General features: G+C 38.2%; 1 protein-coding gene across 2 annotated transcripts; it reads left to right on the top strand.

Moving 5' to 3' along the window:
* Nucleotides 1-350: 350 nt before the first annotated feature.
* MYBL1 (MYB proto-oncogene like 1) lies at nt 351-23,263 on the top strand. Of its 2 annotated transcripts, XM_074882350.1 has the most exons (16): nt 351-532; nt 4,425-4,527; nt 4,652-4,723; nt 7,709-7,801; nt 8,855-9,075; nt 11,074-11,257; nt 11,483-11,557; nt 13,038-13,142; nt 14,371-14,604; nt 14,919-15,287; nt 15,802-15,944; nt 16,353-16,467; nt 18,126-18,242; nt 18,329-18,433; nt 20,371-20,550; nt 22,314-23,263. In XM_074882350.1, the coding sequence occupies exons 1-16, from the start codon at nt 513-515 to the stop codon at nt 22,440-22,442; spliced, it is 2,265 nt and encodes a 754-aa protein (XP_074738451.1). In that variant the 5' UTR covers nt 351-512; the 3' UTR covers nt 22,443-23,263. The 2 variants fall into 2 exon arrangements, with proteins under 2 accessions (XP_074738451.1, XP_074738458.1); XM_074882357.1 differs by lacking the exon at nt 20,371-20,550.
* Nucleotides 23,264-23,740: the final 477 nt, after the last annotated feature.

The following is a 23,740-nucleotide window of genomic DNA, read 5'->3' as shown; positions in this document are numbered from 1 at the left end:
CACCGACGGAGCCCGCCGCGAGCGCGGCGGTGGCGCAGCCCGGGCGGCGGGGCCGGCCGGCAGCGCGGGACGGGGCGGCTGTGCGGGGACGGGCAGCGCGGGGCCGGGCCGGGCCGGGCAGCAGCCCGGGGCGGGAAGGCGCCGCCGGAGCCCGCGGCAGCTCTGACAGAAGAGGGGGAGGCACAGCCGGGCGAGAAAGGGGCCGCTGCGCGCCCCGTCCTTGCGGGCAGGGGCCAGGCCGGGCCATGCCTGAGGCGCCGGGGGCCGGGCCGGGCCTGGGCTAAGGGCGGCCGCCGGGACGCTGTGCATACCGCGAAGCTCTGCGGGGAGGAGGGGGCCCTCGAAGGAACCCTGCCCGCCTCAAGCCTTCCTGAGCCGCCGGTGCCCCTCTCCGTCCCCCGCCCGCCCTGCCGCGCCGCCCGGCTGTGAGAGAAGGAGCCCGGGCGGGGGCTCGGGGGGCTCCGCGCCGCGCCCCGCTGCCGTGGCGGCCCCCCCTATGGTGCGCCCCGAGAATGGCGAAGAGACCGCGCAGGTGAGTGTGGCTCCGGGGCCGGCGCGGGGGTCTCTGCGCCTTCTGCCCCCCACCCCCTCCCGGACTGTCGCTGCCTTCCACGCCGCCCCGCGCCCAGGTACCCCCCCCGCGCCCCGGGATCCCTGCCAGGTGCCGCCGCCGCCGTGCCGCCCCGCCCCGGCCCAGCCCTGCCGCCCCTCACCCCCCCGCGCCGAGCTGTGCTGGCGCTGCTCTCGGCCTCCTTCCACCTCCCCGGCCTCGGGTGTCACTGCCCACCTTCCTCTCTCCCTCCGCCCCCCGATTCCTCCTTCGCCCGGCGCCCGCACAGGTATCTGCCGCCCCTCTGGCTTCCGAGCACCAGCTCTCGGGTATAAATCTCCCCTCTCGCTTAGCGGCTGCGTTCATCTCTGCTGTAGCTTACCTAGGCAACTCCCTCGCTTTTCTTTTCTGTGGTCACTGAGCCTGTCAGTAACGACCACGGTGTCTCCGTAGTAGCTTTTCCTGCTGGTTACTTTCCTTCTGCTGCAGTAATACTTCTTGCTTTTCTCCTGAGTGGCTTTGGCACAGCCTTGATGTAAGGTTTGGGGCTGTTCAGTTTATATTCAGGCCTGCTGATTCTTCCAGTATTTTAAGTGCACCTACTTTCTCTGATTTGGTATATTCTGTGATTGAGGATGTCATAATCTAGCCCAAAATCTTCCTGAGAGAGCATGTTTTCCTCAAGAGCTTCAGCAGCAGCCCCAGATGGTTTTGATACATCTTTTGTTTTATTGATATGAAAATGGGTGTGTCTGTACTCTGTATTCAGAAGGTGGGTCTTGGAGAACTGTTTTATTGCTATAGTTATTGCCATTAATAGAAAATCACTTTCTGAAAAGTGATAAAGAAGGATTAGGATTGAGAAAGGGAAGAATGCTCAGTCGGTAATGCTAATCTGTGAGTTACCTATGGCATCTGGGTTTTACCTGACTGCATACTTCTCATGGAATTGGGGTTGATTTCAAAGTTACAGATACTAAAACTGCTTCTGCTTTTTTCCTCTGATGTCAAAAGAGTTCATAAATTAATACTCTTTTTCTGCAAAACTGCAACTAAAACAAGAAAGCAATGCTTTGGGTCTCTCGTTGTGTAAGGAACAAAGATTCATTAAGGGGCTTTGCTTGCAGAGACTAACTGCTAGAGCTGTCTGTACTCGGCTGTCTGCAAGAATCAGCTCAGAGAGAGAATGTTTCGTGTTACTCCTAATCTGTATTTTGTAGTTTAAGAGACTTTCATTTGTGGTATTGCAAACAGTAGTTTAATCTTTGCAAAGCTTTAGCTTCTATTATCTCTCACGGCTATGGAGTGCTTTGATGTCATAATTGAGAATACAACTGGTTGTGGATAGCAGAGGAACGTTTGGTTAGAGATCAGTAGCCCTGGAGGAATACTGTGTCAGTGTGTGGTGATGGTATCTCCAAAACTGAATCACTGTAGTTATGAGTTTACATAAAGGTGATTTCGAGATTGTTAATCTAGGTGTGGAGTAAGGAGAAAGTATATTTGTTTTGCATCAAATGGAATTAAGTTTAATTTTGTTAAACTGCTCTTGGCTCTTGGAAGCTTAATTTTTTTCCTTTAATGGTTCTCAACCCAGAATTGCAAAGACAGCTAGCCCAGAACTCATTAAAATGCTTACTTTATTGTTCCAGATTGCTTATTTGGTGGCCATGTTCCACTTCTGTGCAGTATTTTAGCACAGTTTCATAACTGCAAAAGAGTTGTCAAATGAACTATAACAACCCTAAGTGTTTCAAAAATATTTTTAATTGAAAACTTAAGTTAGTAGTCCCAACCACTCATGTATATTTAATTTATAAACTGGTGTACTAGTCTAAACAAGACTGAAGACTAAACGGTTATTCACATGGAATCAAGGTGCGAGAGAGGTTAGTGCCTGCTCAGCTGGCCCTCGCAGCCGTGAAGTGCATGGAGGTGGCCGGTGGCCGTGCCCGTTTGGCTGTGGGACATGCCAGAGGACTCCAGGTGCAGGTTCTTAACCGCTGCTGCCAGCGGGGACCCCATGTTGTCTAGTACCTGTGCTCTTGCCAGCGTCACTGCCATGTATGTGGAGCCCTTCCTGGTTTTTTAAAATCCCCACAACTTTTCACATAACTGAAAACTCTGTTCTTGAACTAGTTTGCTGTGCGGTGGGTGAGGAGATTGTGTTGACAAAGGGCTTAACGACAAGGCCAAATTCTGGTTATAAGTAAACTGTATGGTTTGCCTGGTATGAAATAGGATTATAATACCAAGATATGCTCCTTATAATATTGAGATATACTCTTGAAGTTTGTCGAACCTGTGGAAAAGAGATGACAAGAAAAAGGAGGTGGGAGGGGGAAGAGAAAACTCTTAGTTACCTGTGAGTTTAAATCCTGTTTTCTTAAGTCCTAAGCCACTTAATGCAAAACTCTTACAGTCATTGTGTTTGCAGCTTATTTTTGGTAAGTACTGTGAAGAACTTGCTGTTGACCTTTAGACAATCATACTGCTTTGTATTTCACTGGCTCCACAAAGTTTTGATATGTTTACGTGTTGCTAACTATTTCTACTGTGCCATGAAGGCAAGTAGGGCAAATCCAGATGTGGTGTGGGATGTAGGAGCAATGTTAAATGCGTGGGGTCTGCAAGAGTTGGATACATACTATCCTGTAGTAATGCTTTCAAGTAAGTAGTGCTCTTGAATGACCATGTATTTCTGTTAGCCACAGAGAATATACTTAATGGAAAATATCAAATATATTTAAATAGTTGATCAGCATGCTGTGAGGGTGAATTGCATGTTCTGGAAAGTAACGTAGAGATCTGCTGTCTAATCAGATCTTAGGACACCAGCACAACTTAATTCCATTACTGGGAAAGGATTTTTTTTGACCTTTGGTTGAAAAATGGAAGTAATTTTCAAGGCTCAGCAGAACTAATAAATTTAGTTTTGAACATGAATTTGACATTTATATCATGCTTTATGCTGATAATAAAATGGAGAAAAATTAAGACTGCAGTGTGAAACTGTTTTTAATTAAAGCTGTGTATTTGGATGGGAGTCCCTTCTTTGTGTCTGTGCTATAACTAATGCAGAGGAACGGCTCATCTTGTTGTTAGGCCTAGGTTTCCACATATGTTTGAATTTACGCTGTCTAACATGAGTCACTGACACACAAGTTTAAGTGATATTTCCATGAAACATTTCCCTGTGCTGCTCGTTTGTAAGGCTTTGTTTATCAAGGCTGTGAAGCATGCATTTCTCCAGTAGATGGAGTGTGATCTACATGGAGTCACAGAGGTTGCCTGGCTTCCTGCCCCTCTGACTCTGAACTTACAGGGTCAGCACTGATACGGTAGTTACTTACTGCTGGCGTATTTCTGTCTTCAGAGATTTGTATCTAATGCCTGTAACGGTGAGGCAACGCTTTTATTCAAGGCAGGAGCCCACTTAAAATCTCAAGCTGACGCTAAATTATTTGGCACCCTTGTTGTGTTTGTTGTTTGAGTTACGGAGGTGGAACATGAATGTATTTTGTGGACTAGCAAACCACTTTCATATAAGCCTATTTGTGTAAAATAAAGGTTCAGAAATGCGTTGCAAAAACATGATCTTAAACAATAGCTTTCGCTTCAAATTTAAGTCTTGACTTGGAATGAATTATCTGTCTATATCCCAGTGTGTGGCCTTGAAATTAAAATTAATTCTGGTCTTTTGACATGGTGAATATAGGTCACTGCTGGAGGTAGATCTTATGTTCATGCAAATTTCGTATGTCATTTTAGAACAGTATGTACAGATTGGAAAAAAGCTACAAGTAGAAAAAATAAGTCATTCAGAGTTATTTTAAACTCTCTATCTTTTTCACTCTTCTGTTGTACTCTGCAGTGAGGAAGATGATGACCTTCAATATGTGGATCATGACTATGAAGTACCACAGCAAAAAGGTTTGAAGAAGATATGTAACAGGGTGAAATGGACACGTGATGAGGTAATATTTTTTTTGGCTTTAGTTTCATTCCTATATGATATTAGTAACACATGAAATATGTTATTATTCAGTATTGTATTGGGATAGCACATAACATTTATTGGTTGAGGTTATGTCTTAACAGGACGAAAGGCTAAAGAAGTTGGTGGAACAAAATGGTACAGATGATTGGGCTTTCATTGCTAGTCATCTACAAGTAAGTTGAATCTCTGTTTCAGTTAAGTTCCCGTCTGGTATTTATTTACTTCGGTCATATGTCTAGTTTGGAAATGAGGTGAAATAGAAATCGGAAACATATAACAAAAAATATTGTAAAGGATGTTTGTAAATTGGACTTGAGATCTAGCTTGGACCTTGGAGAATCTTAGCAGCTCAGGCTGGGGGTCAAGTGATGGTCTGAAATAATCAAAAATAATTAGCGCCTTCTGTCCACGCTTGCTATTTGTTTCAATTCTGGAATATATTCCAGCTTCCTATTGGTTGTGTCACTTGTGGTTACATCTACAGTTTGCAAGTTGCTTCTGAAGCACTTAGAGTGGGTTGCATCTGAAAAATTGCTTGAAAGGAACAGGATCAATTTCTTAAACACCTTAGGAAAAGGGGGATGGATTGGTGTAGGTTTGGTTCTTTTTGTTGTTTTGGCGTTTGGGGCTTTTTGCTGTGTTTTGGGTTTTTTACAGTGATACCTCCTTCCCTACCGTAAGTAAATCTTTCCACCCAGTATCTTCAGTTGCTACAAATAGAACTGTAGTGGGTTTCTTGGAAGCTTCCTACTGACACCTAAAATTTCTTGTTCTGTTCCAATGGTCAGGTGAAATGATTTAAAGGAGCTGTTGGCTCAGACATTAGATGACTCCTCAGCTGTGTGAGTTGCACTGGTAGAAAATACCTACAACTGGAATCGATGATGTTTGTTTCCCTTATGATTAAATGTTAGAAAATACCTACTATAAAAACATGGCTAGAATCTAAGGCTGAAATCACTACCTAGAAGTGGTATTGAATATTCAAATGCTAGAAATAAAAAAATTACATCCCCCTGCCCTTGTGGCTTTTATAGTATTGAGTGGGATGATGTGGTTACATGAAATTCCTGTGTAACTAGGTAAAAATAGACTTGAATTCTAAATGCTGAACAGCTGTAACTTTTCATTGTTCTCATCATATTTATACAACTGTGGTGCTTCTGATTTTTCTTTTTTTCTCAGGTGGCAAAGTACAGATATCAGGGAATGAACTCAAAGCTTCCAAACTTAAGGAGTGCATAAGCAAATCACTATTCCTTATATATACATTATCCCCTTCCAAAATACAGTGAAATGAGTGAATGGCAGAGGAGAGATATTATCAAAAAGCTTTTACATTAAACTGTTTAAAAATACAGTGTTTGGTGATACTGATCTGCAGGTGTAGTATGGAGTTGCATTTAACAGATCTAACAGTTTAATAAAAAGTTCTCCAGCTGAAAACAAATGCTTTTAGAGACAGAAAGCTGTTGTTCAGCTGGGCCCAAGTGAGGTTGAAAAAAGGCTCCTCAGTTATCATGGGAAACATGTATGAAGGATCAGGTTGCCCGTTGCAGAATTGTTGATGTTGGAAGGAACCTCTCAAGATCATCTAGTCTGAGCCCCCTGCTCAAACAAGGTCAGCTGGAGCAGGCTGCCCAGGACAGCGTCCAGTTGGGTTTTGAATATCTCCGTGGATGGAGATGCCACAGCCTCTCTGGGTAACCTATTGCACTGTTCAAATTTCAAAGCCAAATAATAGAGGCTGGTATAATTAGCACTTACGTTGTTACTGATGGCCTTTTGCTGGGAAAACCAAGTGTATCTTGAGTTCTACCATGTAAAGGCATTTAAACTGCCATGTTTTCAAACCCTACTTCACTGTTGGGCTGGACACAAGTAAACCTTCCCTCTAGTCCGCCTGAAAACGCAAAGATGGCTTAAAGGTGGCTCTCAAGAGAGGTAGCACAGCTTGTATTCTCTTTCAATTTATTGCAGCTAAGGCAGACCTGAAATGATTTTATGGTTTCATCCCATCATTTGTTTTACTCTTCTCTCCCAGATATGTCTTGGTTTCAGAAATGTCTGGAAGGTAAAAACACTAAAAGGCCACAATTTCAAAATTTTTCTTTCATCAGAAATGGGAACAGCTGTTCTATATTGAGTCTGTCTTTACAGCTTATCTCCACCAGGAAACAAGGATGTTTTATAACAAACTCTAGTGTGCTTTTAATCATCCAGTGTCTACTTATAATTAACTTGAAGGTACTGTGATCAATATAATTTTAGATGTAACAGTGTTTTGGGTGTTTCTTCTGGTCTTTGAAGACTGCTTCTTATTTAACTTCATCTTAGTGTGGTAAGACCTTTACTTGGTAGACAAGCCCAGCAAAACCTTGAAATTGGTACTTGCTATCCAGCAGTTTGTTCTGAACAGAGTAAATCGTTGCGTCCCAGTGTTATAAAAGGCGTGCTAGTATGCTGTGCTGGGACAGGCTCTTATCTGCATTTTGCTAAGGACTGGACCAATGTTGAGAGTCCCAAACTTTCCTCCAGACAGTTTTTAGGAGGCTAAGTGAAAGCTTCTCTTTCATAACTGGGAACAATATTTCAAAAGATCCTTAGTGAAGCTACAGAAAAGCACCATCTGTCCTGAGCAGAAAAAGCAATGTTGTTTAATTAGTATGTGCTAGCTAAACTTGATATAAATCTGTTTTCCTTAACACTGTAGTAAAGAGCTGAGAATATATTTGAGACTTGGAAAAAAGTTTATTCTTTTATTTGAAAGCAAAAATATTTCCTTTAAAAATTTCTTTCCTTATATAGGTTATAGATAATGTCAAAAGCATGTCAATCACATAAAGTTCAGAGAAGGTGTGGAGTAATGAGGACAGAAATAATTCTAAGTTTTTCTTTAAAGAAGAGTAAGTTCTGAATTTGATTATCAAGTAAGAACATTGAAGTAATTAGAGCCCTATGCAAGGCTGTTTTTTCTGGAGAGGAGTTTTTATAAGCAATGGAAGAAGAAATAATAAGGGAGAATTTAACTATTCTACTTAGAACAAAGGTCTGAATAAGTTATAATTTGAAATAAGCTAATAATTCTGGCTAGCTAATATTTAGTTTTATGTATTCAAGAGTTTAACAGCTACACTGGTCTTCTAAAACTCTTTCAGAATCGTTCAGATTTTCAGTGCCAGCATCGATGGCAGAAGGTACTAAACCCAGAACTGATTAAAGGTCCCTGGACTAAAGAAGAAGATCAGAGGGTAATAAAAATTAATTGATACTGTACTCTTTTACTGTAATAAAATTGGCATATGACTGCTAAGATTGTGTACTTTTTCTTAGGTTTCATCCCCACAAAGATGATGGCTGATGCATCTTGTGACATAGATAATTACATTACATTACATTATACTGTGTGAGAAGAAAAAAAAAAATGCAGCTGTTCTTAAGTAGATGGAATGTCTGGTCTGCTCAAGTGTTTCATTCCCCTTTTCTCAGATTGCTAGCTGAACTACTCTAGCTTACCAAGTAGAGATCTCTTTACAGCACTAAAGATCGAAGGTCTCATTTACATCTTTTGTTCCTCAAACTCACCAGACTTAAAGGGGTTGGAAATAAGGGAAATTATTTCATACTCTACTGTTAAAGAAGATAGCAGTGGTGTTTTAGACTCCTTTTCTCCACCCCTGGTAATCCACACTGCAGCTTTTTGCCTGCAAAACCTAGACTGCCCTGTAGGGAGGTGCATATATAGCTTTCACATATGGTATTTCACATCAATTGCTTATTCCCACTGTTTAAAACTGTTTTAAGATGTTTAAAACTAGTATTTGTCAACTTATGAATATGGTCTTCCTTATCTATTTTTTTGCAGTTCTCATCAGTCTTTTAAGAAAAAGGTTCTACTGTGTAAAAACACGTAGAAATGGCATGGAGGTCAGGAGTAGAAGTGTGGGGGTTTTTTCGTATATATGTTGTTGAAAAAAGTCAGACCAAGCATCCTTACCAGCTTTTTTTTGGTCTTTCCTAATGTCAGCTTATGCAATGGGTGACAGAAAGGAAACTTCCAAATGAATGTTTTCATCAGTATATACTTACATTCTAAACACAGTGAATTTGGAGTTAATAAGCAATTTTTTGATTTCTTGAAAAATAATTTTTAAAACCCCAAGGCACTGTTTGCATCCTTAGGCCTAGTATCTTACCAAGTTGACTGATAATCCTTTTCTAAAATGTCATCTTATCAGTGTTCTCAGTCTTTGATTAGGAATGTTAGGTCTTGGAATTACAACATGCTTTTGTCTGTGTTCCAGGTTATTGAATTAGTTCAGAAGTATGGTCCAAAGCGCTGGTCTCTAATTGCAAAACACCTGAAAGGAAGAATAGGCAAGCAGTGCAGAGAGAGATGGCATAACCATCTCAATCCTGAGGTAAAAAAGTCTTCATGGACAGAAGAAGAGGACAGAATAATCTATGAAGCTCACAAGCGTTTGGGAAACCGATGGGCTGAAATAGCAAAACTACTTCCTGGAAGGTGCTTTTCAACTCTATTTGTGTTAAATATTGGAATATGGGAAGCAGTCATTGTACAACTCTTTCCAATGTATTTGTTAGTCAGAGAGCATCTGTTGAAATTTACGTCACAACATCTTTATCTTGATAGATACTGACTTTTTAAAGATCTTTTGCATTTGATTATGTATTCTTATAAAGCCATAAAACCAATAAAAAAACCTCTGACACTCTGCAGGTTCCTTCAAAAATCTTCCTGATCACTTAGAAAAAACTGCAGTAGAGCTGAAGAGAGTAACTGCAAGTAATAGTGGAAGAATGCCTTAACATCCTATGACTTGATATCAAAGTGCCTTCATTAATATGCATTTGGGGGTGACTTTCTCTTTGGTTTAAGACCAGAAATTATTTTTTTTAATTTATTTTTTGTGGAACACTTCCACTTGAAAAAGAAAATCTTAGTAACCTTCAAAACTCTAGGCTTAGCAGTCATGCATTGCAAAGCTACTTGGTTACTATGTAGTCTCTAAGTTAAGAATGAATTGTACGCGTTGTTCTCCTCATCTTTGTTTCAAGTGTGTTTGCCAACTTACATGCTTGTAGAAAACAAAATTTTAGTGTATAAAGAGTTTGAAATAAATTTTTTACCTTGTACTGTTAATTGAAACTCAATGTTAAGCTGTCCCTCTCTGAATTCAGTCTGTGTGTTCAGGAGGTGACTGTCTAGCTGTGCCTAAGGAATTTCAGCACTTGTTACGTTGGGAGAATGAGTCCTTAGAGATCATAGAATCAGAATGGTTTGGGTTGGAGAGGACCTTAAAGATCATCTAGTTCCAACCCTTCTGCCATGGGCAGGGACACCTTCCACTAGACCAGGTTGCTTAAAGCTTGTCCAATCTGGCTTTGAACATTTCGGGGGGGTGGGGAGGCATCCATGGCTTCTCTGGGCAACTTGTTCCAGTGCCTCACCACCCTTACAGTAATTTCTTCCTTAAACTGTGTGTTTCAAAACTTTACGTTTTGATTAAGTACACAGTCCATGAATCACAGGAAGTCCTTTGGGGGAATGGGAAGGGAATGGATTACATCTTAATAGAATTTCAGGGAGAGAAGATGAGTTTCTAAGGACAGAAGCATTCCTAATTCACTAACTTATTTGTTGCAAATAAATCCAAGATGACACTATCTTGGCTAAAGGTTGGTTCCCAGGCCTAGAAGATTAGTAGAGGCTAATACTAGTGGGATGGAGAAGAGGAATACTTCTTACAGTTGAGCCTAAATGAAGAATGGGGCTTAAAGCATTTTTAATTTTGTGTATCCCTCTCTAAGGCTAGTAATAATATTGCTAGTGTTTTAGACTGTAGTGCAATCATACTGTACTCTTGTCTTAACGCTTGTCTAGTGTTAAAAGTGATTTCAGCCTGCTTGCCAAACTCCAGGCGTTTTCTTTCCAAGGGGAGTGATAATGGGTACTGGTCTTCTGCCATACCTGTTTTCCCCATACAAGATCAATGGCACCAAGAGGTAGTGGGATGTTCTTCCCTGAAGCTGCACATAAAACTCAGAGCTGCGAGTGCAGGCTGTAATTTTTTTAGAAAAGATGTGTTCCAGTGGCAAACACTAGCCACAGTAATGCTGTGGGACAGAGGGTGGTTGCCTTAGCTTCGTGTTCTGCAAATTTGTAACAGAGGGTAAATAATGTAGTGACAGAGAACGCATGGTTGTTCCAAATATCCAAGAAAAAAGGTTCTCACCCATGATGATCGCCAGAACAGAAGCTTTCTCTTTTGCTAATTTTAATTTCCTGCAGACTTGAAGTTTAGTAGAAGGACGTTTTGAAAAGCGTAGCTTTCTAGTGATTGTGCCAAAATCCCACTCATAACAGAACTTTCAGTCCAAGCTGCTGGAGCTTTCTGGATTTATGGCTTTGGATTAACCTACTGTATAAACCCTGTAAATTATGCCATATATTAAACTTTGAGGTATGGAAACCAGTCACTGTTGTACACTTTCATTTTAGGACTGATAATTCAATTAAAAATCACTGGAATTCAACAATGCGAAGAAAGGTGGAGCAGGAAGGATATTTGCAAGATGTTATAAAGTCTGAAAGAACTAGTTCATCCAAACTTCAGCCCCAACCTTGTCTGACCATGGAACACTTGCACACTCAGAATCAATTTTACATACCTGTTCAGACACATGTAAGTTCAAAATCCAGAATAATTAGTATTTCCAAGTTTCAAATAATTTATTTGGTTTGGAGTGAGAAACAAATCTGAAAGAATGAATATCTGTTCAGTATTTTTGTGATATTATGGTAACTTAGGATTTGTAAACCATAATAAATAATTGATGTACAATAAACTAGAGATAATTTTATAGCCTCCTTTTCTTTAGCGTTTGTAAAATTCTGTATGTCTTTTTAGATTCCAGCATACCAGTATGCCTCACCAGAAGGCAGCTGTCTAGAACATGCTTCAGCCTCTTCCAATTTAGTTCAGGTAAATTGTTAATGGGCATTGTAAATGAAGAGAATGTATTGTGTATTAGGCTGTAAAATGAAGAGTTTAAAAACCTGTAACTTCAGAATGTCTTTAAGTCTTTGTCATTCACCTAAATTTATGGAAGTGTTCCTCTGTGAGTAGGCTTGCTAGCTTAATTGGTAGTTCTAGGTAGGAAAAAAAGGAGTTGCCTTTCTACATCTCAGAAACACGACGGTTGTGCTTATTTCTGACAGAAGTATGGCTTAAAACATTGCTAGTTAAATCTTTACATTAAAATTATGACCTGTTAGTATTACCTAGAGATATAAAGACAAGATTTTACTACTTTATATATGTAGTAAATATAACCCTATCTGAAAGACTCCATTCAAATAACTTCCTGTGACTTACACTTATGGCCGTGCTTTTTTTTTCTCAATAGCTTTTAGTTTTTCCTGACTGATAAACTTCTGTCAGTCAGTTGAAGATGCTCTTTTGCAGCATTCTAAATACTGAAGTATTGAGCAACTTTAAAACAAAAAAGTACTTGGATATATTTATCTCCTTTTTCTCCTTTGGGTTCACTTAAACTATATCTGAAATTCCTCATGTGTTACAGATGGGATGGTTTGCAAATACGACTTCCTTGAAGAATTTCTGTGAATTTGAAATGAGTAAAAAAAATTATTTTGACATGGGAAATAATAGATGTGTTAGAGGCGTTCTGCAGAACTCTGTACCTAACCTCAATTTTCCCTGTGCAGGTCATCTATTTCATGTTGCATTTTTTTCCCTGATCTCAGTATAAGAATACAAATCATAACAAAGCCTTTTATGTCATTTGACACTCTGGATTGCCCTATACAGAAAAGTATAAGATACTTTCTGCTCCTTTAAGTCCTTCCTAAACTGGGGAGTATAACTCGTTTTGAAAGTCATGGCATATATCTTCACTTACCTATATTTATAACAATAATAGAAAGTTTTAAGGAGGTTAAAAACAAACCAACCATCCCAAACCAGTTAGTTAATTTTCTGACAGTAGTGATAGGATTGCTTGTGTAGATACTCTGTCAGCAAATGCTGATTTGAAACACTTTCTTGCCCACTTAGTGAGGATAAATAACTCAAAATTCTAGAAAGCACATGAAAACATAAACACATCTACCAAGGTGCCAATGTTGTTGCTTCTGTTGAAGATAGAGCTGAGTGACTTTTGGTTAAAAAGTGCTATAGCATACTGAGCGTTTACAGGCCATATTAAAAACCTGTTAAAATACTAGCTTGTATACCACTTTAACATCAGATCCACCTCCTGGTAATTGCTGGAGTTGTTTTGCTTGCAAGTGACTACTGTATTACAAAATATGATACAGCTTGAACAGCTCTGTTCCTGCTATGTGTGGATTTCTGTTAAAAATGTAGCTGTGTTATAATGTAGAATCTTTACTGTGGTGGAGGTGGAAAATAGTAATGGCTTCTTTCTTAAATTTTTCAGCAGTCATTTATTGATGATGATCCTGATAAAGAAAAGAAAATAAAGGAACTCGAATTGCTACTTATGTCAGCAGAGAATGAAATCAGAAGAAAACGAGTGTCTTCTGTAAGGACTGTAAATTTCTGTAAATATTTGAATATACTTTACTAAGATTAATCCTCAACAGTTTAGTAATGGATGTTTGGTTTGTGTGGTGTTTTTTCACTCCTCGTTCTAAAATCAAACCTATGGCTGTTGGTTGTGAAACAAAGTCTATATATTAGAATTGAGGCAAATAATTTTTAATGCAGTTTTCTAAACTGTGAAAACAGCAGAAATATGATCTGCAATTTGGCAATTGTTCCTAAGACCCAGGATTTTAGTCCTTTTCAAGAGGTAGAACATTTGTTGATATCACTGCTTTTCAGTATTATAGATCAGCAATGTTGATCATCTGTTCAACAGAGAAAGCTGAAAAATACATACTTTTGCCCTATTTGATTTCAAAATGTCTTGTAGATTATATTTTTATCAAACTTCTGTGTGAGTGCTTGCAATACTTAATATCCACAGCTGGACACGATAAACAGTGTATAGATTTGCACGGTACAAAATTTACGTGTACTTCAGTGGAATGGGGGAAACTTGCAGATGACAGTCACTTACTTCCTCAGGAACAGAGGGCTGTGAACAACATCAGACACCTAACTGTATTGATCACTAATTTAGATTACAGGTGAACTTCCAGTTTTATGTGGTGGAGCTATTCCTCGCATTCTCTTGAAACAGTGTGACATTCTGCTCATCTAGTGGAATCTGCTTTGCTTCTAGATTTCCAGTGAAAATTAAAATCTGTTTCTTGAATACTAAGCAGTGTACTAAAATGGGATAACCATTTAGAAGTTAAGTAAGTTCTCAATGCAGAATCTGTGTTTAAAAAAAATCAGATCAAACAAGAAGTATTCACATTCTAGAAACAGTTTCTAATCTTAAAATGTACCTGTGTTCTGTAGTGAAGATGACTTCGTAATATACTGATGTTCAGGAACACAGGAAACTTGCATCAGAGATGGCTTCCAATGCAACCCATAATTATCTAAGTTATAAGCGTGTGTAAGATATGAATGAGAGGTAAGATAAAAATCTCACACAATCTGAGAATGTTGAGTGTGTTAATGTAAGGAGAAGACTAACTGCATTAATGCAGATAATTAGTGTTTGAAAAAGCAAAAATTAATAGTTATGCTTAGTCTTTCCACATACTACCTTATTTTTTTCCTCCCTGTGGTCACTTAATAGACTCTTTTCAACTTCTAAGTTGAATGGGATTAACATGTTTCTTCATACTTTTTAGCAAGCTGGAAATTTACCTTGTTGGTCTGGAAGTTTTGTCACAGAAGATTGTGTGTCTAATACACTAAATAGCCTTGGGGAACAAACAAGTGAGTTCTACAGCATGGATGAGACCCACGGCACATCTGTTCAGCAGAATTCACCCCCTAAGTATTTGGCCGTGGAAGCAAATACAATGTTATCGTCTCTACAAACCATTCCAGAATTTGCAGAGACACTAGAGCTTATTGAATCTGTAAGTCTGTATTTATTCTAAAAACATGTTTATTTAGGAGCATCAACTTCTGCAATATGTATAAAATACTCTTGAAATTACCTTATGCTATACTTGTCTGTAGTTTCACGCATATTGAGGAATTTCTTTTATTGCCTGTTTTAAAAGAATTGTTTTTTAAAATGTTCAGTGTTTTAGGATTATGTGGAAGATACAGGGAGAATAATTCAGTATATGGCTTTTGGAGGTAGAGAGCTGTTAGATTGGCTTGGACATTGCAAAATAATCTTGGATAAGCCTGCTAGTGTTTGAGTGTTTTGCATCTTGCCTCATAGGATCCTGTAGCATGGAGTGATGTCACCAGTTTTGAGCTTTCAGAGGCTGTTGCATCTCCTGTCAAGCCAGCTCCAGTAAAACTAATGCGGATTCAACACAATGAAGGGGCTTCTGAGTGTCAGTATAATGTCAGCGTTGTGCTTGATGGCAAAAAACACAGTAGCATCAGTGGCGAGGAAGAAGCAGTTTTTCCAGCAACCCCGAACTTAAGTAAATTCAGCACTCCGCCTACTATCCTAAGAAAGAAAAAGAGATTGCGTGTTGGGCAATCACCAGTTAATGAACTGAATGATGGCTTGTGTAACGATGCCATCAATGTTGCACTAAAGCATACACCAGTGAAAACACTACCATTTTCTCCATCACAGGTGAGTTTATTTTTAAATATGGCTAAACTATGAAGACTGCAGTGGTTGGATTATAAATTACAAGTACTTTCTTCCCTAGTCATACACTGTAGCCTAAACAGATATGTCCAAAAATGTCTTAAAACATCTGCATAAGAGTAGATATATTAAAAAGAAATTGTTAAATAACCTATTTCCTTTATTTTGAAGACTCACGGGGCGGGGGGGGCAGCGGGGCAGCAGCGACTTGTGTCTCAGCTCACACTTTCTCATGCAAATAATTGTTGATAGAGACCTATTGTCTCTGTGACCTAATTAAGCAGTAGGGATTTTAAGGAGAAAATCAAGGTTTCAGCAGTAAATATCACAAATGGCATGGAGTACAAGTCAAAAATAGTTTATTGGGGTTTGTCAGTAAAAGCCCATCAGCTATATTCCTGTAATTTTTTTTTACTGCTCAGCACAGTGGTGAAGTGTTGTCCTTTAAGGTTGCTTAGGTTTTGTGTTTTTTTTTTTTTTTTCCTCTTGCACTTAGTTTTTCAACACTTGCTCTGGAAATGAACAATTTAACCTTGAAAATCCTGCATTTACATCGACTCCAATCTGTGGGCAGAAAGTTCTTATTACGACTCCTCTACACAAGGAAATGACACCAAAAGATCAAAAAGAAAATGTGGGGTAGGGTTATTACATTAAACATCTAGTGGTGTTGCTCAAATAAAAGCAAGTTTTTCTAAACATTGAGAAATTAATCTACCTGTATGCATACTGTGGATGAGTTTTAAAACCCCTGACACCTAAGTACTTGTGTACAAACAAATTGGCTTCCTGTTTTTAACTTAACAGAAAGTGACTTGTACTCAGTTAAAATGTTTTATTTTTAAAAATACTGAACAAAATCCAATTAAAGTTTAATATACCTGGGGTAATGTTATGGTGATCTTAATACTTTCAGATTCATGGTAGTGATATCTGTTGTGTAAATTAAGGTATTTTAAAATTTTTCTTAGACTCATTTTATTACATTACTGTTGATAAAGTAAAATATTAAAATGCATGTATGAACACTTTTCTATGCTTGAATAGTTTTAGAACTCCCACAATCAGAAGATCCCTTTTGGGTTCAACACCAAGGACGCCAACTCCTTTTAAAAATGCTTTGGCTGCTCAGGAAAAAAAGTATGGTCCCCTCAAACTTACGGTATGTGATGACATTGTTTATTTTCTTCTTTGTCTAAATGCCCTCTTGTTTTTGAGCTATTATAGGCCTCAGCATGGTCTCAGAAAGCATTTTCTAACAATGCTGTTGTTTCAGTGACATTCCATCTTATACTGGAGAACAGCTAGAAGGTATTTTTCAGATATTGTATGTTAGACTAGTATCCTTCAGTGTAGTATGGAGGCATTGTCTTTTTGAATCGTGTTTGGTACATATATTCATTTGATCCGTAGTAATCTTAAATGCATTGGTTCTGCATTTGTGAGTTGTTTTAAACTTGTGTAGCCTTGCTAACACTGTACCTCTTACAAGGTAGAATTCTGTTTTTTCAAAAGAGAAATTGTAAGTGAGAGTGAGTGAATGGGTGTGGGTCCTCCAGCTGGATGATCTAGTAAGAGCAAACTGGTGCAGATGAATGTGACAACTTCGTAATTTGTAGCAACTTTCACATTTGACTTGAAAAATTGCACTATCTTTGAATCCTCTGAACGATGTAAGAGCTGAGTTGTTTTCTAGTTTTGGTTCTTCTACAGTGCTAGAACTGAAACTAGATGTTTACCACAGCATGCTAGTATTCTGAGAATTCTTTTATGGGAAGATGTTTGGAAGTGTTTTATCCTTCCTAGGGGCTTACTTGAGTGAAATGTACAATTTTCTTCATCCTAAACATGAAAATCTTAATATAGCAATTCATGATTCCTCTGGTTCTTCTGTCTGTCACAGAAGACCTTTTTTTTGGTTGACTATGGATAATGTTACTTTTTATTTGTTTGTTTGTTCCAAATGAATTCAATTTTTGCTCTCTTCCTAGCCTAGCTAAGGTATGCTAATGCATAATAACTTTTGGAATTCAGTAGACATATGCTTTTCAAGTTCTGAAAAAATTCCAGCCAATATATATTGACTACTTCTTTTCTGCGAACACAGAAGGTACCTCAGACTTTGCCACAGGGCTTGGCACCATCTGTGTTACCCTATAGATTCACAGTCTCTAACTATGCAAATGGAGTGGTTTGGCATTCCTGTTTCTGTCCACTATTAACCTCCTGTTCAAAATCAAATTTTGAGGGCTTAAGGGAATTCTTCTCCTGTTGGTACACAAAGGAGCCATCTGTATGGCTTCTGTGAAATTCTGTACTGTACTTAGGACTATCAATGTCTTATTCAAAGATTTGTGTTAAGATTGATATAAATTCCTTTCCCAACAACAGTCATACTTTTATAGCACAATTTTTGAGTATGTTTGGATGCATGTGTATATATATACATATATGTGTTTATGTGTTTAGTATAACTATATATGAAGTATTATCCCTTTTGTCTATGGAAAACCATTGCTAATAGATGCAAACAAGTAGTTTGCATGTCATCTTCAATGCTACTTTGCATTTTTTGAGGCACTGTATGCATGTATATGTTTTATCTGGCTAGAAATAATGTGGAGTAAAATGAATTAAAAAATCTGCATGGCCTTGAAATTTTCATCTGCAGTTGTTAACTACAATAGCTTAAATCCTTTTATCTGTTGCTATATTTTGCAGTATCTCTTTTCTGGCATACATTAGCTGAAAGTAGAATATGGTAAAAACTGGCAACTAATAGACTTCCTGTATTTTCTCCTCCAATTTTAATTAACTTAGTCACAACCACTTGCCTTCTTGGAGGAAGACATTAGGGAAGTTTTGAAAGAGGAAACTGGAACAGATATATTTCTCAAAGAGGAAGATGACACTGTGTATAAAAGCTGCAAGCAGGAGGTAACATTACAATAATCATTTCAGATTGGAAATAACTGCTTTTAAATAAAAATTTACAATTTTTCTCTGCAAAATGTTTATTGCAGCACAACTCTGCTAAAAAAGTCAGAAAATCACTGGTCCTAGATCCATGGGAGAAGGAAGAGGTTGGTGCCCAGCTCTTTACAGAAGATAATAGTTTAGATGTACAGGTAAGTATTAAACTACTGAAGAGCATCACTGGCAGCAATATTAATATAGAACTGAGTATCTTTCACTTTATCAACTAAAAGTGTTTGGATTGGGGCGAGATTCATAAATCTAGAAAGTGAAAATCATCTTTAGTTTGACATACTACTTTAAGTACTTGTTCCTTTCAGGCCTTCAGAGCAGGATTGGTAAAGTTATGTGGATGCTTTGCAGATTTGCTGTTATAGTGAGGCTGCTTTCATACTGGTTACCTATGAACTTAAGCATATATGGCACACTGACGCTCTCTGTAATACACCGGGGAGAGGGCATTTGCCCCTGTGTTTTGCATGCTTGGCACTCTAGCTGACATGTTCTGAAGATACCTAATTGCACATTAGGCAGCATGTTTTTCCTTTTCCTGCTTCATGTAATAGGGGAATACTTTAAGAAATACCAAGCACATAGAAGATGAGGTTTGTGGGCATCCTCTGCCTGAAGGAATTTGAATGCTTCTGCCTCAACAAGCAAGACATTGAGAGTTCAGAGATGGGGCCATTTTGGTCCCTCATTCCTTTAAAATGTAGCCCAATATTTTTCCAGTTGAGTGGTTGAATAGATTAATCTTTAGTCTTGTAGTTTGTAGGAAAACTTTATTCTAATCTAGTTCTTAAATTAATGTATGTATGTGTTTAATTCTGAAAGAGTAAATGTCTGTGACTCTTGATCAGGTACAAAGCTATATTCAAGAGGTAGGAGCCAAAGTCCTTAAAAAGAACAGGTGCTTAAGTCATACCCCTTTCTGATTATTGTAGCTGGTTTTCTAAATTCCCTTCTTAAATGCTTAGTAGACTCTGTGCCAAGCCTCGTTGTCTGTCTGCTGGGTGTTAGGTGCTCTGCCACCTAGTGGAAATTCCCCAAGAACATCCCTGTCTTGTGAGGAGCAGCATTGCTGCAGCCATTCCAAACAGAAACAAAATGCCCGGTGTTCTCTTAGTAATGTCTTGTTATGACATGATATATTGTGCATCACTGGCGTTCCGGTTATAAAGCTAAACCCAAGATACACTATGATGTTGTGGCATATTAAAGGTAGTGGACTGGGAGAAAAATGCTTTTCCTCCATTTTAATAAGGGATGCTGGTGCAACAGGAACACTCCCTCTTAGCAAGAGATAGTGGTAATATCTGATTTAAAAATGAAAAATGCACCAATCCTTAAGTAGAAATTGTGTGTCCATGTGACGGTAAGTTAGGAGTAAGGTCTGAGGTAGAATAAATATGTACAGGTAGTTTAATGCAGTTTAGTGGGTGTTTTTGTAAGCAAACAAGTACATATGCCACTGTTACTCTCATCTAATTTCACTCTCTAAAATTGCCATATACTTTCCTTCTGCTTTGCTATAGTGAAGCTGGATTCATTTATTTTCATTTCCATAAACATCAGCCTATAAAACTCTTCTGGAATGATCAATCCAGTGCTTATTTCAGTTCTTAAAGCAGTTCCTCCCCCTGATATTGATGTAATCTTAATTTTTTTTACTCCAGTCTCTTTGTGCTTACTTTCACAAGGATTGTACTAGAAGTGAATTACAAGCTTTTTTTCTTGAAAACTGTTCTGTGGTTACCACTTTATCAAGTCTTGTTCTTATCAAAATGTAATTAGCTGTAGTGTGGCTTTATATGAAAGAAACTCTCTACTCAGTAATGCCTAAATCATGCTAGCAGCTACTTGTTTTACTGTGCTCAGTATTGACTATGAGTCCCAGCATAGACCAGGCTAGTTCCTCATATACTGTTCATTACTTTTTTCTTTTCATATTCTTTCCTAGGTCTTTCTGATAGTATTTGCTTTGTTTACTTTTTTGCTTCTTTGATCTCAGCAATTGAAGACCTTTTTTTTTTAAAAAATTAAATACTAATTGTTATTCCTGTTCCCTACCCTCTTTTTTTGTCAATAGTCAGAAAATGCATACACCACATCTTTATTAATGATACCATTGTTGGAAATACATGACAACAGATGTAACCTGACATCAGAAAAACAGGATACAAATCCAGCAAACAAAGCAAATGCAGTAATTAAGAAGAAACTGAATGCATGTGCTTCAAAAAATGTCAAAATGGAGAAAGCTCTTCAGGTCTGGATGCAAAGAATTCTGTTAGTTTTGTTAGCAGCTTAACAAAGAATTTTATTGTGGTTTCTGTCTTGTACTAATGTCTAGAATTGTTCAATTCAGTGATCTAGTGTCGGTCAGTGTTTCCATGATCCTTATTTCTTGTAAGTTGGTCATTTGTCCACGAAGTGTTTATTCATAGATAAGTTCTATAAATACCACCATGATGTTTCAGTGAATGGCCTCTAAGATTTAAATGTGAGGAAAACCAATCAGGATAGGGTAGACCTACAAAACAGGTTTGGGTACCCAAGTCTAGCAGTAAGAAAACTTGACTTGGTGCAGACAAAACCTCTGTAGCACCTAAGTTTCTCAAATTTTGCTGGTGCTTACTTCATAATAAGCCCAGTGGGATTCATTAAGCAGAGTTCATCCACAGGTTCTGTTTAGTAATTTTTCCTCTAACATGCCTGTTCTTGTAAATCTGTATATTTTCTATACTGTTGAAACTGCGGAACCTAGTTTTTCTGCTGCATGTGTCTTGACCACCAGTTTTAGGGAGAGATTCTCTTTGACCTGACTTGGTACTTGTTGCAGTTTGCGCCATAGGGAGTTAATGTATAAAGTTTTTGTGTCTTCTCAGAATCTCTACAGCTCTGTATTTAAAAAAAAAGAAAGAAAAAAAAAAAAAAAGGCAGGCCACCTGGAGCCTGATCTTCCGTGTCCCACTTAATTGCTTTAATGATGATGTGTGTTTAAATACAGAGACAACAGTATTACTTTCTGATCCTTTCTTATGAGAAGAAAGAACAAACCTCATTTAATTGTGATATTCCGGAAAAAGAATTAACTGCTGTGAATTGCAGCAAAGGTGAATACATCTGGCCCAGCACTATGCCCTTAATACTTAAAAGGGGAGCTTAGTCATACTATACTCACAAATACTCTCACTGAACCATCTTTCTCTTTTTGCTCTTTCCCCTGAGGAATTCCCTCAGTTTAGTGGCCTCTCTAACCACAAGTCCCTCCCATGAATCGACTCCTGCTAAATTTATAGAAAAGCTCAAATGGCTAATTTTCTCTGTGCATCTAGCTCAATGTGGGAGGGAGAGAACCTTGCATTTGTCATTATGCTACAATCTGCTAGTGTCAGGTCCAATTTAGAGCTGCTACAAATCAGCTTGAGATTCAATAAATCATGTAAACATGCAGGGTTTGCTTCATGGAAGAAGCAGGAGTGGCTCAAGTATTCTTCCATTCATTATTTTTATTTCTAATTCCTTTGCCATTTCTAATATATTCCCAAAACATCTGACTGTTTTTCCACAGCTGCCACTTTGGTTCAGTGAAGTCCTTCACAGCATTCTTTTTCAGCTGCCAAACCATTTTGCCTTCCTTGGTGTCTCCAGACAGCTGTCAATAATGTATTTTTCTGCCTGTTGAACCTAGCACATTTAAAGGGGAAGATATCCAAAGAGAAGATGACTTAATTAACTTCCCTTTTATGTATCAATTATTGAACTAGTCTCTTTTTAAGAGCATTTTTCATTTTGTGTGTTAGAATTTAAAGCGTAACACAGATGCACTGCTGGGGAGCTGGATTAAGGGGTGGAGAGGGAGCTTTGTCACAGGTTTTAGGTATTGTATTGTAGAACTAAATCCTTTTCAGTAAAATACAGTATTGCTAGACTTTGATAATTTATTATTACTCTGAAAGGTTGTACGAAAATTGCTCAAGTATTTAGTTAGTTAAAAGAATCTTTTTAACTGAATTTTATTTTATGCAGTCAAATTGTGAATGGGAAGCAGTTGTTTACGGAAAAACAGAAGACCAGCTTATCATGACTGAACAAGCAAGAAGATATCTGAGCACATACACTGCTACTAACGGCACTTCAAGGGCTCTGATACTGTGATGGTCACTGCAGCTGACAGCCATCTCTTTCCATTGAAACTGATACAATGTTGAAGGCGATTCCAGCACAATACTTGTGAATTAAGTCTTTACTCTGAGACAGTCTGCCAAGGGAAACCTTAAAGCTACCTTAAAGCTTCCTTTCTTCTTTTGACTGACAAAGAACAGACGTGAAGCTCTCATATTCTCTACAAAGGGATAATACAAACAGTTCTGCAATGAATTTCTTAAATATTAAACAAGTAACACCCTAAAATATGATAAAGAATGGTAAAATACATTGCAGTACTGACAACATACAGTTTTTAGGTCTATTTTTCATATTTATTCTTTTAACTTGCATTGCTTTTTATCTGTTAGTGCATTTTCAATATAGAGTAGGTTTATAGGTTCTTACTGGTTTCCAAATGAGCAACATACATGACTGAACGTGCTTTTGCTTATGTAGCATTTTGCTAGTATATAAAGAAACACAATGGAAAGGAGTATAAAGGAAGGATAGAAAGTTGCACTACTAATTTTTTTGGTATGCTGCAAAACAATGAAATTAACTACAGTGTTAAATATATTTATTTGCAAATGGTACTAGAAGTAGGCAGAGGGGGGTGAGTTAGGTTTTAGTGTAAAGCATCAGTATTTTCTTCATAAATCTCAAAATGAGATGATTGTTGAATGTATTGTACAGTATGTAGGAACAGGGAAAATTTTGTAAATTGGAAAGGAGTCTGTTTTTATAATTTATTTTCATTTTAAAGCTTAAATGTAGATATTTATATGTATGCAGGTTGTCTAGAAGCCAACGTTGTTTCCTGTTAAAACAGCTAAAATGAAAAAAGGACAAGTTTAAAGTATGGAATAGCAGAAGAATTACAGTGGTGAAGTGTACAAATCTATACTGTATGTTACATCTACATAAAGATTGCACTATAACCCTTAAATCATGTTGGTCTACAAAATAATTACAAGGTATACCTGTATTATACAGCAACCATTTCCGTACCTTGTTTAAATATATTTAGAAAGGAATGGTGGGGTCCTATGTGTGACCCAGGAGTACTTCATCCTGCATAGGTACTAAAAACTAATGCATTTTAAATATATATATTTAAAAAAAAAAAAGAAACTTGGCACCTTGGATCTCCAAACAATTGTTTCTGCACTTAAGTTTGACCATTATATACTTACTAATGTTTGAAGAGCAAAGAGAACATTCTTTTATTTATGAAAAATCTTTGTCCTTATTTAAAGGTATACAGGTCACAACAGTTGCTTTAGTTGCCTATTTTAGGTATTTGCACT

Source organism: Strix uralensis, chromosome 1 (assembly GCF_047716275.1).
Source record: "Strix uralensis isolate ZFMK-TIS-50842 chromosome 1, bStrUra1, whole genome shotgun sequence".
NCBI classification, from domain to species: Eukaryota; Metazoa; Chordata; class Aves; order Strigiformes; family Strigidae; genus Strix; species Strix uralensis.
Note: the sequence above shows the minus strand (reverse complement) of the source record. Positions and strands in the feature narration are given on the sequence as shown.

Bases quoted from the DNA above. Each gene is read 5' to 3' on its own strand.
- MYBL1 (XM_074882350.1), top strand. From the start codon at position 513: ATGGCGAAGAGACCGCGCAG. The intron at 4,528-4,651 runs GTAATATTTTTT...ATGTCTTAACAG, and splicing joins TGAAATGGACACGTGATGAG to GACGAAAGGCTAAAGAAGTT. The intron at 4,724-7,708 runs GTAAGTTGAATC...AAACTCTTTCAG, and splicing joins TCATTGCTAGTCATCTACAA to AATCGTTCAGATTTTCAGTG.